This window comes from Citrus clementina, unplaced genomic scaffold (assembly GCF_000493195.1).
Source record: "Citrus clementina cultivar Clemenules unplaced genomic scaffold, Citrus_clementina_v1.0 scaffold_9, whole genome shotgun sequence".
NCBI lineage: Eukaryota > Viridiplantae > Streptophyta > Magnoliopsida > Sapindales > Rutaceae > Citrus > Citrus x clementina.
The window spans coordinates 490,820-503,862 of NW_006261964.1; the positions used below are offsets into that span (position 1 = coordinate 490,820).

The window sequence follows — 13,043 nt, forward strand, 5'->3', positions numbered from 1 at the left end:
GAAATTTGTATTTTTTTATCATTATTATCCAATTCGTTTGAAATTTTAATCTGAATTTTTTTCTTTGAAGTATTGTTTGATGGCAACCCAAGCTCAACCCCGTCGATGTGAGTGCAGTACACTAGACCTTTGATGTCAGCCCAAAAAATTTTACAGACTAAGCTAATTAGCTGCCACGACCTTTTGAATATTAAACGTGATAAAAGGACTCGTTGATCAAGTATGATGAGTTAGTTAAGAATAAGCAAATTTTATTAGCAAGAAACAGTTTTTACGCAAGCCACTTGATTGAATTAGTACAAGATCAAAGTCATAACAATTCTTCAAAGTAAATTTATATACATTCAGAATCTACAAAGCACGCAGTTGCTTGCTTAAGGTCATTCGAGAAGAGAAATTATATGTATAATTCAATGAAAAGATTGGTGAAGAAATTGTTCCACACGATTCAAATACTGTATGCTAGACAATAAATACGCTTGAATCCAATGCATGCATTATTGTTGAGGATATATAGATAAATCATCAGAAGTGTAATATCTAATTTGCAAAAATGATGAGGACATCAAAAGTGTAATATCCTTAGAAAAAAGAAGAGGACACACACACACCCATGTCCTTTACTACAGCTCACAAAAGCACTGCTGGGTGGGTGTTGTTATTTCAAACTATTACATCAAAAACACTTCAATCAAGACCCGAAACAGGGAGGGGTTACCAAAAAAAAAAAAAAAAAAAATTCTTCTTGGTTTGAAGGGTTTGTAATTAATAATATTATGTTAATATTCTACATTGAGTGTGGAGACAACTTGGTAAGTATAGTGCATGCAACATTCATTCCATGATTATTAAGTTGTCGTGAATACAATATCTTTAAAGTAGATGATAAGCGCTGATGGTACGTATAAGTAATTAATTGTTGTAAAGACATGATTGTATTAAATTAAAGAAACGATTCTCATTTCCAAAAGTAACTTAAATTTTTTCTGACCTCTCAGCATTTGCTTTGATAGGGGGTAATTTCACTAATTTGGCCCTAAGTTATTTTTTTAAAACGTCTTCTAAAACACCTAAAGTGAATTTTAACTAATATAACAAATTACAAGTAATCATTCCCAATAACTAATTAGGATATTGTCAATTTTCCTCTACTGAAATCAATATAAACCACTTACTCCCTTACAATTTTTATAATATCCAAAAACCTTCCTAAGACCAAAAATTTAAAGAAAAATATGGACAAATGGGTCATTTACTTGATAATTTATCTTAGGAATATAGAATATATATTTATTATAAGAAAATGTATAAAAATAACAGAAAGTATAAAAAAAATCTTATTATTGATTTTTATTCACACCATAATATATATTTTCTTATTTTTAGTACCTAAATTTTTTATTTTAATTTCCATTGATATGATTGATTGAATTTATAAATGAATAAAAGTATATTTGAAAAAAAGAGTAATACTACAAAATTATGTTGACAGTAAATTATTGGCTATTATGAAAATAGTAAGAGAATAAGTGGTTTATATTAATTCCAATACATGGGAAACAAACAATCTCCCTAGCTAATTAAGTGAGTTTTAATATTTCAAGACTTTTAATAAAGATGTATTGTGTATATTTTTTTTTTTTTTTGAAAAAAATGTGATGGTGGCAATGAAGATGATGAATAAAAGAGTTGCAAGTCGAAATAATATGTACTTCACAAAATTGCCGAAAAGAAAAAGAAATTGGCTTTTATTTTACTTTTTTGCACCTTTTGATGAGAATGCAATTTTCAGTTTTATTCTTGATTCCAATATATTTCGACACGGATATATTGGAATCTTGTAAATGATTTTGATCTTTCTTGAAAGTAAAATGTGGAGAAAAAGAAACAAGCTTTAATTTGTTACCAATAATTTATTATCATATGAGAAAGATGTGCTTTCTTATTGTGTGCGATTGAGTAATAGTGGTAAGACAACTGAATTATTGAGTGATAAAGATTGAAGAGACAATGATAGTATTTTTTGTATGGTAGGTAATAAATGGTTTAAATGACAAGGTTTCGCATTAGTATTGTTCTATCACTTATAACTGATTATAAGATGTTTAGGTCTGAATAAAAAAGGTATATGACTTTTTTTTTTTAATGACAAAACATCTTAATGAAACTTTATTATTCTCTCTCGTTAATACCAGGGGCGATGCTACTAAAATTTTGAAAAATTTACAAAAATACCATTGTGCAAAGTTTACAAAATTGTCATTACTCTATTCTTTTATTTACAACTTTATCATTCTCTTAATTTACAACCTTGCCATTAATGTATAAAAAAAAGTGAGCGTTTACTTTATTCTTTCAAAACCTGCTCTATTTGCTCCTTGGGTTCTTGGTGCTAACGTGCTACTTCTTCTTCAGTTATTCGTTTTCTGTTGGTAAGAATATAAAATAAATTTATTTTTATTTAATCATTTATAATATATTTATTAATTATAAGGTAGTAAAGACTGTAGTTAGTTCTTATTCTAATTTTATTCCGTAAGATTAAATTATTGTTAGGTCAAATCATTGAATTCTATCAATCAAATTTTTAAATTGATTATTGATAGATCATAGATTAGAGATAGTTATTTCCATGGATGAAAAGAAGAAATTCAGGAGATGAATCAAATGGCCTGGTTTAGTGGGTTATCAAGACAACACTTCGAAATAAGATGGAGAAGGAGTTTATATCAAATTGTATGATTATCTACAAGAAAAGAGAATTGTAGACACTATCGATTCAAATTCGATAATAGATAAATTTAATGCTCGAAAGTATCATAAAGCACAATCTAAGTAGTTTTTAATTCTAATTGAATTACTTTTGGAATTCGATTTATTTTCTTATATATTAATGAACTTTTCATTAAGTTTTATGCTCTTAGTTGCGATAATATTTGGACTTAGAAAAAATTTAGCCAACCAAAAAATTTTTTTTGGCTTCACCCCTAGTTAATACCCTTATAAATTTATTTCATATTATCCTTTATTATTTTTTTTATTTATCCCTTTTTTGGTTATATGAGTGTATTCAACAATTTTTTTTTTTTTGAATGGGAATTTTAAATATAATATAACTTTAGGTAAGTGTGTTTTATAATAGGTCCATCTTTTTTAATTTATATTTACTATTTTCATAATAGATTTTAATTTTTTTTAATACATTAATTTTAATTCAAATGATTAAACAATTCTTGTTTGGCTTATGTAATTACAAGAAAATATATCAATATAATATACTAAAAATAACATTATAAGTATCATATATTAATGTAAAAAAAATACATGCATTAGATATATATTTTATTTTTCATGCTTTGTTAAGGTAAACATTATCAATTTTTTTAACTAATAAATAATTTATTTATAACTTGTAATATGCTTAACCAATAAATATAAGCATATTTAATATTTATGAGGTTATACATGTCAAAATATTATATTTTAGATTTAAAAAAATAACTTAACACTTATATTCAGATATTAAAAAAAGAAAAACAAACATATCATTCAGATATATATATTTAAACCTATTTAAACTTCAGCTAAATTCAGTCTCTTTCAAATTTCAAATAAAAAAACCAAATATTTTCTTAGTAATTACCACCTTCTCATTTTATCATTGAAATTGAGGATTTGATTATTTTAAAATCACTTCAAATCCCGATGGTAAATAGACATCTCTATTGTTAGGGCAAATTTCAAATTCAACTTCAATAAAATTACATCAAGACATATACTAACAAATTTTTACTACTAGTAAAGATCTATCTAACTCGATGTACTGCTACTGAAGTCTAATAACTCGAATAATTTCTGCCAAAAAAAAAAACAAAAATTGAAAACTATACTTTGTATTCTAACTTTCTAAGCATATTATATCCTCACTTCATTAATCTATCAATTAAGTAACTCAGAGAACCGACCGATGCGAACATTCAATTACGTCCTCGATTGTGATTTTGTCAAAATATAGGGAGCTTAACGTTATAACCCCAACATACATAATCTATAAAGAATATTAAATGACCAATATACCCCCTTCGGTCTAATAGCTTCCCACTCCCATTCCACGTGACCTTATCTGAGCCAAATCCAGAACCAAAGGAAAGCTAAAAACTTGGCGAGCTGAAGGGAAAGCAAGAATGGCGACCTTGGCTCAACAGTTCACAGGACTAAGATGCCCACCAATCTCACACACACGCCTCTCAAGAAGAAAATCGATTACCCAAATTCAACAAAAGCTTCTGAATAGCAGAAAAAATAAAACGATAGTGTCAGCAGTGCGATATCAAATGCAGAGACTAGAGAGAGGGAGGAGCTCAAGCAGCTCTTTGAAGAAGCTTACGAACGGTGTCGTACTGCTCCCATGGAAGGCGTCTCTTTCACTCTCGAGGAGTTTCACTCTGCTCTTGAGAAGTATGACTTCAATTCTGAATTGGGTACTAAAGTAAGTGAAATTTTGTTCCTTTCTTTTTCTTTTTCAATTTTGGTGTTTAGTCTTTTTTTAAAGATTTGATATGATAATGTGGGTTATGATAGTGTATCTGTTCATGCGTATGAGGCTAAATTGGGAATTATTTAGGTTTTGTTCTTAAAGTTTGATTTTTATTTTTTATTTTTTTTTTTGGTTTAAAGGACAAAACTTTTGATATTTATGTTGGTAAATGAGCTTGAATTGGGAATAATGATGTGAATTGTGCGGAATTAGGTATTGGGTAAGTTTGTTGATTCATTGCTCTTTAGGGACATTGGGGTGTTTCGCCTTTATCTTTTATCCAATGGTGAATGCAACTTGAGCCATTTTCTTGGGATATTGATAATACTTTGGTTTTCCAAATTTTGAACTTACAAGGAAGACGGGCTGTCATAAAATGGTTGATAGTACTGAGATCTTTATCTAATCATAATTCGCTAAAATGCATAACCTTTACCTGATTGTTTTTTATATTATTATTTCAGGTAAAGGGAACAGTTTTTTGTACAGATAACCGTGGAGCACTGGTCGATATTACTGCAAAGTCATCTGCTTATTTGCCTACCCAAGAGGCATGCATTCACAAGATTAAACATGTAGAAGAGGCAGGTATAGTTCCGGGGTTGAAGGAGGAGTTTGTAATTATTGGTGAAAATGAAGCTGATGATAGCTTGGTCTTGAGCCTACGGATGATCCAGTACGAGCTTGCCTGGGAAAGATGTAGGCAGCTGCAATCTGAGGACGTTGTTGTAAAGGGTAAGGTGGGTAAAAATAAAATGGTCAAGTAAAGTATGGGGACTTGTGAATAATTTTATTAATTTGCCATTCAGATGACAGATATTTTATACTTTTGCTTTCATGAAATATATTCATGTAGGTTGTTGGTGCAAACAAAGGTGGAGTGGTTGCTGAGGTGGAGGGCCTTCGTGGATTTGTCCCTTTCTCCCAGATATCATCGGTTAGTTCTCTGTAGCTGTACTACTTGCCTATCATGCATAGGAGGCAACTTATTTTTTCTTATGCAGTCTTATCTTGTACGGATGTACAAGTTCACATTATGTTGTATTATATAGGGTAACAATTTGTTCTTCATTCTTTGGGCTCGTGTTTTTCCCCCTCAGCATCGGAATTGTCATATGTAAAAGTTTAAAATTGTGCAGCTGTAATCATATTGTTTGAAGGTTTTCACTTTTCTTTTACGTGTCAGAAATCAACTGCAGAAGAGCTTCTCGGTAAAGATCTTCCTCTAAAGTTTGTGGAGGTTGATGAGGAACAGTCTAGGCTTGTCCTAAGTAACCGCAAGGCCATGGCTGACAGCCAGGCACAGCTAGGAATTGGATCAGTGGTCATTGGTACTGTACAGAGCCTGAAACCATATGGTGCCTTCATTGACATTGGTGGAATCAATGGTCTTCTTCATGTCAGTCAGATCAGTCACGATCGTGTGGCTGATATTGCTACAGTGCTTCAACCTGGTGATACTCTCAAGGTATGTCTATAATGCCCTTTGTTATTTCTTAATCAGAATTTGTTAAGGTAACATTTATTATATAAGTTCTGTGGTATAGGTCATGATACTGAGCCATGACCGAGAGAGAGGCCGTGTCAGTCTTTCAACAAAGAAGTTAGAACCTACCCCTGGAGACATGATTCGCAATCCAAAACTTGTTTTTGAGAAGGTAATTTTGTAGCGAGTAACTCGTCTTTCGTTGAAGATTACTGGTATATTTGGCATGTGAACTTACATTGTAAATGATCTTATTGGTTTTTCTTTTCTTGCTTAATGTTAATCATTTTTCTATTACGCGCGTCTCTACTTTGCTACTGAGCATATTTTGAGACCAGAACTAATCATATGTATGATGTCTATTATAGGCTGAGGAGATGGCACAAACATTCAGGCAGAGAATTGCTCAAGCAGAAGCCATGGCTCGTGCAGACATGCTTAGATTCCAGCCTGAGGTACCACTGTCTTTGCTTTTGAGATCTTCCAGATTGTGGTGACCTTAAATCAATTTCTCTTACCATTTCCTTTTGCAGAGTGGCTTAACTCTTAACTCGGATGGGATCTTGGGTCCACTTTCACCTGACTTGCCGGCGGATGGATTAGATTTGACTGACATTTCCCCAGCTGATGATTGAACTTAAATAGCAGTTGTATTGTATCTTTTGCAACCCAAGACATATTATTAATTTTGTAAAATTTACTGCGATTGAAACTTCCAGCCAAATATGCAACTTCAAATTTTTTCCTCTTGGTTAGTCCCCTAGTTTGTAATTTTCCTCGACAATTAGGAAATGCTTCTCCGCCTACCATATTATTGAACAGCTTCATACATTCATTTGTATTTGTATGGTTCTTACAACATACCGTATTATTAAACACCCTCATACATTTGTATTTGTACGATTCTTACAACATGGTATCAATTTTCTGCACTAATAGGATATGTTATCAACATAAAATTTTGTAAACGCCAAAAGGCTTTCAAAGCAGGCTAACTTTGTTGTTTGCCGGTCTTCTTGCCCTTCTTTTGCTTTTGCTTCAATTGAGTAAGACCTGCAGCTGCGACCTTCACATTTCCGATAATAGCAGCAACCAGTTCAGGATCTGTGCATGCTTTCATTAATTCCTTCTCTCTATTTGTTGCTTCAGGCATGTGGCTAAATAAATTCATTGCAGTCTTTGCGGCTACAAAGACATTGAAAAGGGAAAATGTCAAAAACCGGCGTCAGAGAAAGCATTAACAATAAGAGACTGTAAAATATCTGGATACCTTTCCCTTTCTTTGCAGTGCCAGGAATTATCTTCACACGGTATTTGTAAGATTGTACAGCGCTGTAAGGGCCACAAACTGGGATGACATATAAGAGGATGTCACTGGGCAGTGGATTCCCAGTCAGGTAATCCACATCATTTAATCTCCCTTTTTCTTCTTCCCCAATCTCATGAATATCCTCCTCCTCCATCGCCACCTTGTCCATCTCAGCAGTTTCATCTAAACCCACACAGGGATTATCTTCAACTCCATGGGAGGAATCATCTGGATGTTCTTTACAATCCTTAGACAAGTGACCAGCCTTTTTACATTTGTAACAAACTTTTGGGGCATCTACAGGACCTGCAATGTTTGAGGAAATGATCAGCATATACTAGTATGAATCATATATCACAAAATCGATACAAAATGTTTTCTATTAAATCCCAAAGTTATGCAGAATTTGTTTTGTAGGTCTTCTTCATGATATCTAATTGAATAAAAGAAGTATTATATTCAAAAATAGAAAATGAACTGGAAACATACTGATAGCAGGTTTCTTCTCTTTATGTGTAGATGCATTTTCATTCTGCGGATCTCCATCATTCTTTTGAACTTTACCAGCCGACTGAAAATTCACATAAACTATCATTTTCATTATTGGAACAATATGACATGAAAATGAACTTTAATTCATAACAATGCAAGGCATTAAGAATCAGAAATGGAAACCTTAAATAACTAATGAAGTAAGAGCCCAAAAAAGGGATAACTAAATGATTAATGAAATAAAGGACTACATAACAGCTTCAGCCATTCTAGGTAACACCTATGGTGCAAGTTAATGTACTCACAGCCAGTAATGCCATCCGAATGTTCCTCTCTTCCTCATCTTGATTGCCATACTTCTCCTTCATCTTCTTAAGTTTACCCTTCTGCCCACGGCTAATTTTTCCACCTTCTATCTTTGTCTTTCTAACAATACTTTCAGGCTGAGAAGAAGCATCCTTTCCTCTCTCCTTTTCACGCTCAACCTTTGGATCTACAACACTACTGCCCTGACCTTTCTTCAGCTTCCTTCTTTCAGCTTTTGAAATATAAGGTTTATCTCTGACTGTAGCAGTCCTCTCGACATGCTTATCTTCCTCTGACAAATCAAACTGAGTCGTTTCAATCCCATGTTTTGTACTGGATATAGAAGCAGATCCAAGCCCAAGAGCCCTATCAATGAGATCTTCAAGTTGTGGGGTGACTGGAGCAGCAACATTTCTCGCAATATCAGATATCTTACTATCAATACCATTTGAGATAGTTTTGTCTTCAGCAGGAAATTCATGAGAATCAACATTACTAGCATTTGTATGACTCGGGGCAGGATGAGCAGAATTAGGTACAGAGAAGCTTTCTGCTACAGGTTTTTCATCTGTGTCATCTTTCTCTGACTCAATATCAGAATTCTCTTTGTGATGTCCACTATCTTCGAAATCATCCATTCCTTCCTCCTCACCTCGAACCCTCCTTTCATTTAAATGCGACCCTAAGGAGCTCTCATCCAAGCGGAATAACAATCCAAAGCCCATAATAAGTGGATGTGGAGGAAGAAAATTCTTCTTCCCACGAATCATGAAGCTCCCAACTGTAAGATATTCTCCTGTGGGAGCAGTTTTACTAACTTGGTGAGGATAAACCCACCAAGCGCTAGTGACCATCTTTGAATCCCATGCCTGGCTGTGGCAGACCTACATCACAATACCAAATTATGAAATAAATCATGTTGCATGTGTAATTCAATCAATACAGAAATAAAAAAACATAAAATTGATATCAAGAGGAAATGAGGTGGAGACTAACTGTAAAACATCCTGCTTGGTTTAACGTGAGTGGTGGCACAGGTTGTTCGGGCCTGTGATTTTTTATCACAGTACTAGAAGCTCCATGCAGATCAGCATGAACATACCTGTTCCCAAGTCATATATTAATTGTCAAACAGTTTAGCAGACTCTAAAAGGTATTAAACCAAGTTACGTTTACATACAGATCATAATCATCTATGCAATATTGTAATAACATTGACTTACACATCTCCTTTTGACATATAGCGCTTGACTATCATCTCATTCTGCTGAGCATCACGCCCACTAATAACCAAATAGTTTTCACTGCTGATGAACCAATTAAATTTCTCGAACCAGTGAACTTTGCGCATATGTGAAATATTGGCAACTGTTTTTTCCTGCATAGTCATATTGTGTGGGAAGAGAGGGAGGGAAGTGGTGCTTGGAGTTAGACACTTGAAGCAAAGAAATTCATCAAAGTTCTAAATTTATGATACAAGACTAAACCTTTCAAAGCTACCATAAAAGAAATTAGAATCAAAGCAAGAAGAGTTAGGAAAAGGCCACTGCAATGTAAAACCTACCTGCAAAATCTGCAGACGAGTCTTCTTCTCAGCTGCTTTAAAAGCTTTTGAATGCGCTGTAATAGTCTTTTCCTGTTTGCTCTCCTGTTTTTTCTTCAGTTCATACCAGCGCCGAGCATTTGCATGTGCTGAAAGTGCCAAATCAACTTCTACCTAGAAGGTCGAAACAAATTGAAAAGTACTAATTACTGATAGTTTGAAACACATATGATCCTAAATGTCTACAAAACCAAGTAAGCCAAAGATGCTGCAGAAATCAAGAAAAAATGTGGGATGACAAGTTGCTTAAGTTTAATTCTAGAGAAAAAGTTTCAAATCAGTATAAATCCATTCTTAAATTGAAGTAGCACCTTTTCCACAGGGAGTGTCTTTTCTTCATCATCCATTTCATCAAGATTATTGCTCAACAGCAACGTCATGCAGTTCCTTTCAAGATAAAGCTTGTCAATCAAACCAGCCACAGGGTTCCCAGCTTTCCTCTCTTCCTTCACCATACGAGCAAGATCTTCCCAACTCATGCGGTTTGCAAGAGCCACACGAACAGCTAAAATAGCAGCATCCACATCTTCTAAGTTATATTCTATCAATTCCGCCATTTTAACAGATCGATCAACTTCCTGCTTCAGTGTATGCACACGGTTTTCCTAATGGAAAAAGTGTATCAGAAAAATATGCAAGGAATGGGCATAAAATAATTCACCTCATTGCCCCTAGAATATCACTTATACGAACTCAGCTTTTTCAGTGAAGGGTCAATTCAAGTACATAAAAAAAGCATGACAATCAGGATTGATTTGTATCCATATAGTCCATGAATGGTGCGATCAAATAAAACTGCAGAGTTGCATCAACCTCTATCTCCAAGCAAAGAAAGAGATCCAGTTGATATTTCAAGTCATTAGAACAGCAAGAGTACTTAATGTCAGTTTGCACTTTATATGGCATATCAAACTACAAAGGCAGACCTGATCCATGTGTATTTTGTTTAGTTTATGAAAGGCAGCATCCTCCTTTGCCTTGTGCTGTTGTTCTGCCCGTTGACTTTCAATTTTGCTGTAGAACTCATCCAAAGCTGCATCAAAAGTTTCAAACTTCACAAACTCCCTTGACCTGAATTGATTCAACAAGAGGGGGCAAAATTCATCATAGATCTGCAAGAAATAACCAGATAGAGATATCAAAACAGAGCACTTCTAGCAATACAATTAAGAATCCAAAACAGTTACCCTTATTATGTATGTTTCTCTTTGAAAAAAAAAATCAAAAAGAGGACCAAAAGGAAGAATGATGATTGTATTCTGCAGCATATAAAGGAAAATGAACATGGAGAAGAATAGTAATAACCTGGGTAGAACTTCCAGACTCAGATGGGGGATGGTCCTTTCCCAAATGTTTGTTCTGTGTTAAAATGTATCCTTCCGGAACTATATCGCCTGAAATAACATCCTGGAGCCAGTCCTCAAACTTTGCAACAGCTAAGACCAAAACTTGTATTGCATTATCTTCTAACTTGTTAACTTCAGAAAGCTTCATATTAGGAACCAACCCAGTATCCAAAATGATATGCTCGGAAAGAGCAGGTCCATAACCCAATGCCTCCCCAAGAACAGTCTTTAATGTGGGCTGTTTGGCACGAGCACCGTCATTACTGTTTTTATTTGAATTCTTACTTAGGTCAAAAGACTTGCCTCCCTTCTGACCACCTAGATTTTCCTTTGATGCATTAGACACATTATTACCATCTTCATTAACCTTATCAGGTTCATTAGCATCAGGTTCCTTAGAAGATGTCAGGGCAGCATGCAACTTTGAAGCTGTAGTTCGCTCAAAAACCCGACATATCTCAGTCGGATAACGATGTCGTGACATGATGGCAACCCCTTTATCATCATCCCTGACATTGGCAAATTGACATCATTCAACAATATTAAATTTCTAACATTAACACCAGAAAACCAGGACCAGGAACTCTATCATGCCCTACTCCCAATACTAAAACAATGACCTTACACAAGTTTCAACCAACATGCTTCAGCCCCTTGGGAGCGACAACATTCATGCAAAATGTTCAAATATTCCTGCACAAGCTATCAGCAAATAATGTTCTATTTGAAATTATTGCGCTTTTGCTTAATTTTGAAAGCACGGCATATTTAAAAGTGTCAAGTACCCACTATATTCTTGGGCAGCTAGTGTTAACTAACCATCAGCACACTTGATGGTTAATGATTCCATTTGAGAGTAGCAGTATATGTATGAGTGTGTTTTTGCATAATTTCTAAATGAAAACAAATATACAACAAAGAAGAAATCACCAACCTGTGAGACCGTAGAAGAGTCAATACAGTGAACTCAGAATCCGTAAGTAGAATATTTCCTTGCGCATACAGCTCCAATATAACATAATGAGCATTCATACCCAATCCAAATTGGAACAAGATAATCTAGTACAAAAAAGAAACAGATATTATAAGAGAAAAAGTTATATGAATAAATTTGCAATTAAGAAAACGATATAAGAATAATGATGCCCACCCTATCATACCCCAGTTGGCGAACATCTTCAAGCCTTCTGGTACGAATATGCTTCCTTAATTTTAAAGTAAAACCAGACGGAGTATTTTTCTTGTCGCTACAAGTAGAAAATGACAAAGCGTAGTGTAAGTTATTTTCAATTTTTTTTTCTTTTTTGAGGGGAATATCATTAAGAAATAATAAATACCGAGCATAAGCAGTGGTGTGTAACCGAACGCCGCTTTCCATTAACAGTAAAACCTTCTCGCTCTCTCCGGATTCGGTGACTCCACTGCTATTCATTAGCTTGAATATGTAAGTCTGGACACAATAAATAAGAAGAATCAGTCAATCAAATGAATTGAAATGTGAATAGAATTTAAAAAAAATGAAAAATTGATTGTGAAATTAAACCTTGGGGGAGAGATCGTAGACATTGGAACAGCGCATCCCGATTAAGCGTCGTAAACATTTGACCTCCGCGGCCACATCGGCGGTGTTCATGCGTACCTTCACCATGGTTAAGACGTTTGGTTGAGAAAGAAATGTGAGAGAGAGGGACAATGGAGAATGAGGTTCCTATTAATGAAGATAATTAAGGGAGTTGCTCTTTGCCCTTTTGCGTTTGCGGGCGTGCTCAAGCTTTGTTTTCTAATTTGTCTATGCGTCGTCGTCTACCCTTTGGAGAGCAAAACAAGTCTCGTTTGTGTCCTGGCGAATAGGGATGGCAAAAATCCCCACGGGGACGGGTATCCTCAGGGATTTTCTCTATTCGGGAAGGGTATGGGGATAATTTCATACCTAATTTCTTATTCGGGGAGGGGATGGGGAAATT

At 34.5% G+C, this 13,043-nt stretch overlaps 2 protein-coding genes across 3 annotated transcripts; one reads left to right on the forward strand and one right to left on the reverse strand.

The window, feature by feature from the left end:
• The first annotated feature begins 4,096 nt into the window (after positions 1-4,096).
• LOC18031580 (30S ribosomal protein S1, chloroplastic) lies at positions 4,097-6,932 on the forward strand. Its single transcript, XM_006419238.2, is given in 8 exon segments — positions 4,097-4,320; positions 4,323-4,489; positions 5,002-5,277; positions 5,394-5,474; positions 5,724-6,005; positions 6,085-6,195; positions 6,392-6,478; positions 6,557-6,932. Coding segments are annotated over 8 exon segments (1,242 nt in total). The 5' UTR covers positions 4,097-4,184; the 3' UTR covers positions 6,659-6,932.
• On the reverse strand, positions 6,835-12,911 carry LOC18031395 (nuclear export mediator factor NEMF). 2 transcript variants are annotated; one of them, XM_024189132.1, is made up of 14 exons: positions 12,623-12,911; positions 12,417-12,529; positions 12,230-12,326; positions 12,014-12,138; positions 11,039-11,588; positions 10,660-10,845; positions 10,045-10,338; positions 9,695-9,847; positions 9,354-9,508; positions 9,127-9,232; positions 8,130-9,014; positions 7,822-7,903; positions 7,294-7,638; positions 6,835-7,208 (listed from the first exon to the last, which is right to left on the reverse strand). In XM_024189132.1, exons 1-14 carry the CDS (start codon positions 12,725-12,727, stop codon positions 7,015-7,017), a joined length of 3,390 nt encoding a protein of 1,129 aa, XP_024044900.1. In that variant the 5' UTR covers positions 12,728-12,911; the 3' UTR covers positions 6,835-7,014. The 2 variants fall into 2 exon arrangements, with proteins under 2 accessions (XP_024044900.1, XP_024044920.1); XM_024189152.1 differs by lacking the exons at positions 12,417-12,529; positions 12,623-12,911 and having other exon boundaries at positions 12,240-12,326.
• Between the last annotated feature and the right edge of the window lie 132 nt (positions 12,912-13,043).

Coding starts and splice junctions, on each gene's coding strand:
- LOC18031395 (XM_024189132.1), bottom strand. CDS start 12,727: ATGGTGAAGGTACGCATGAACACCGCCGATGTGGCCGCGGAGGTCAAA. Junction 11,589..12,013: donor ACTCTTCTACGGTCTCACAG/GTTGGTGATTTC, acceptor TGCCAATGTCAG/GGATGATGATAAAGGGGTTG. Junction 7,209..7,293: donor CACTGCAAAGAAAGGGAAAG/GTATCCAGATAT, acceptor ATGTCTTTGTAG/CCGCAAAGACTGCAATGAAT.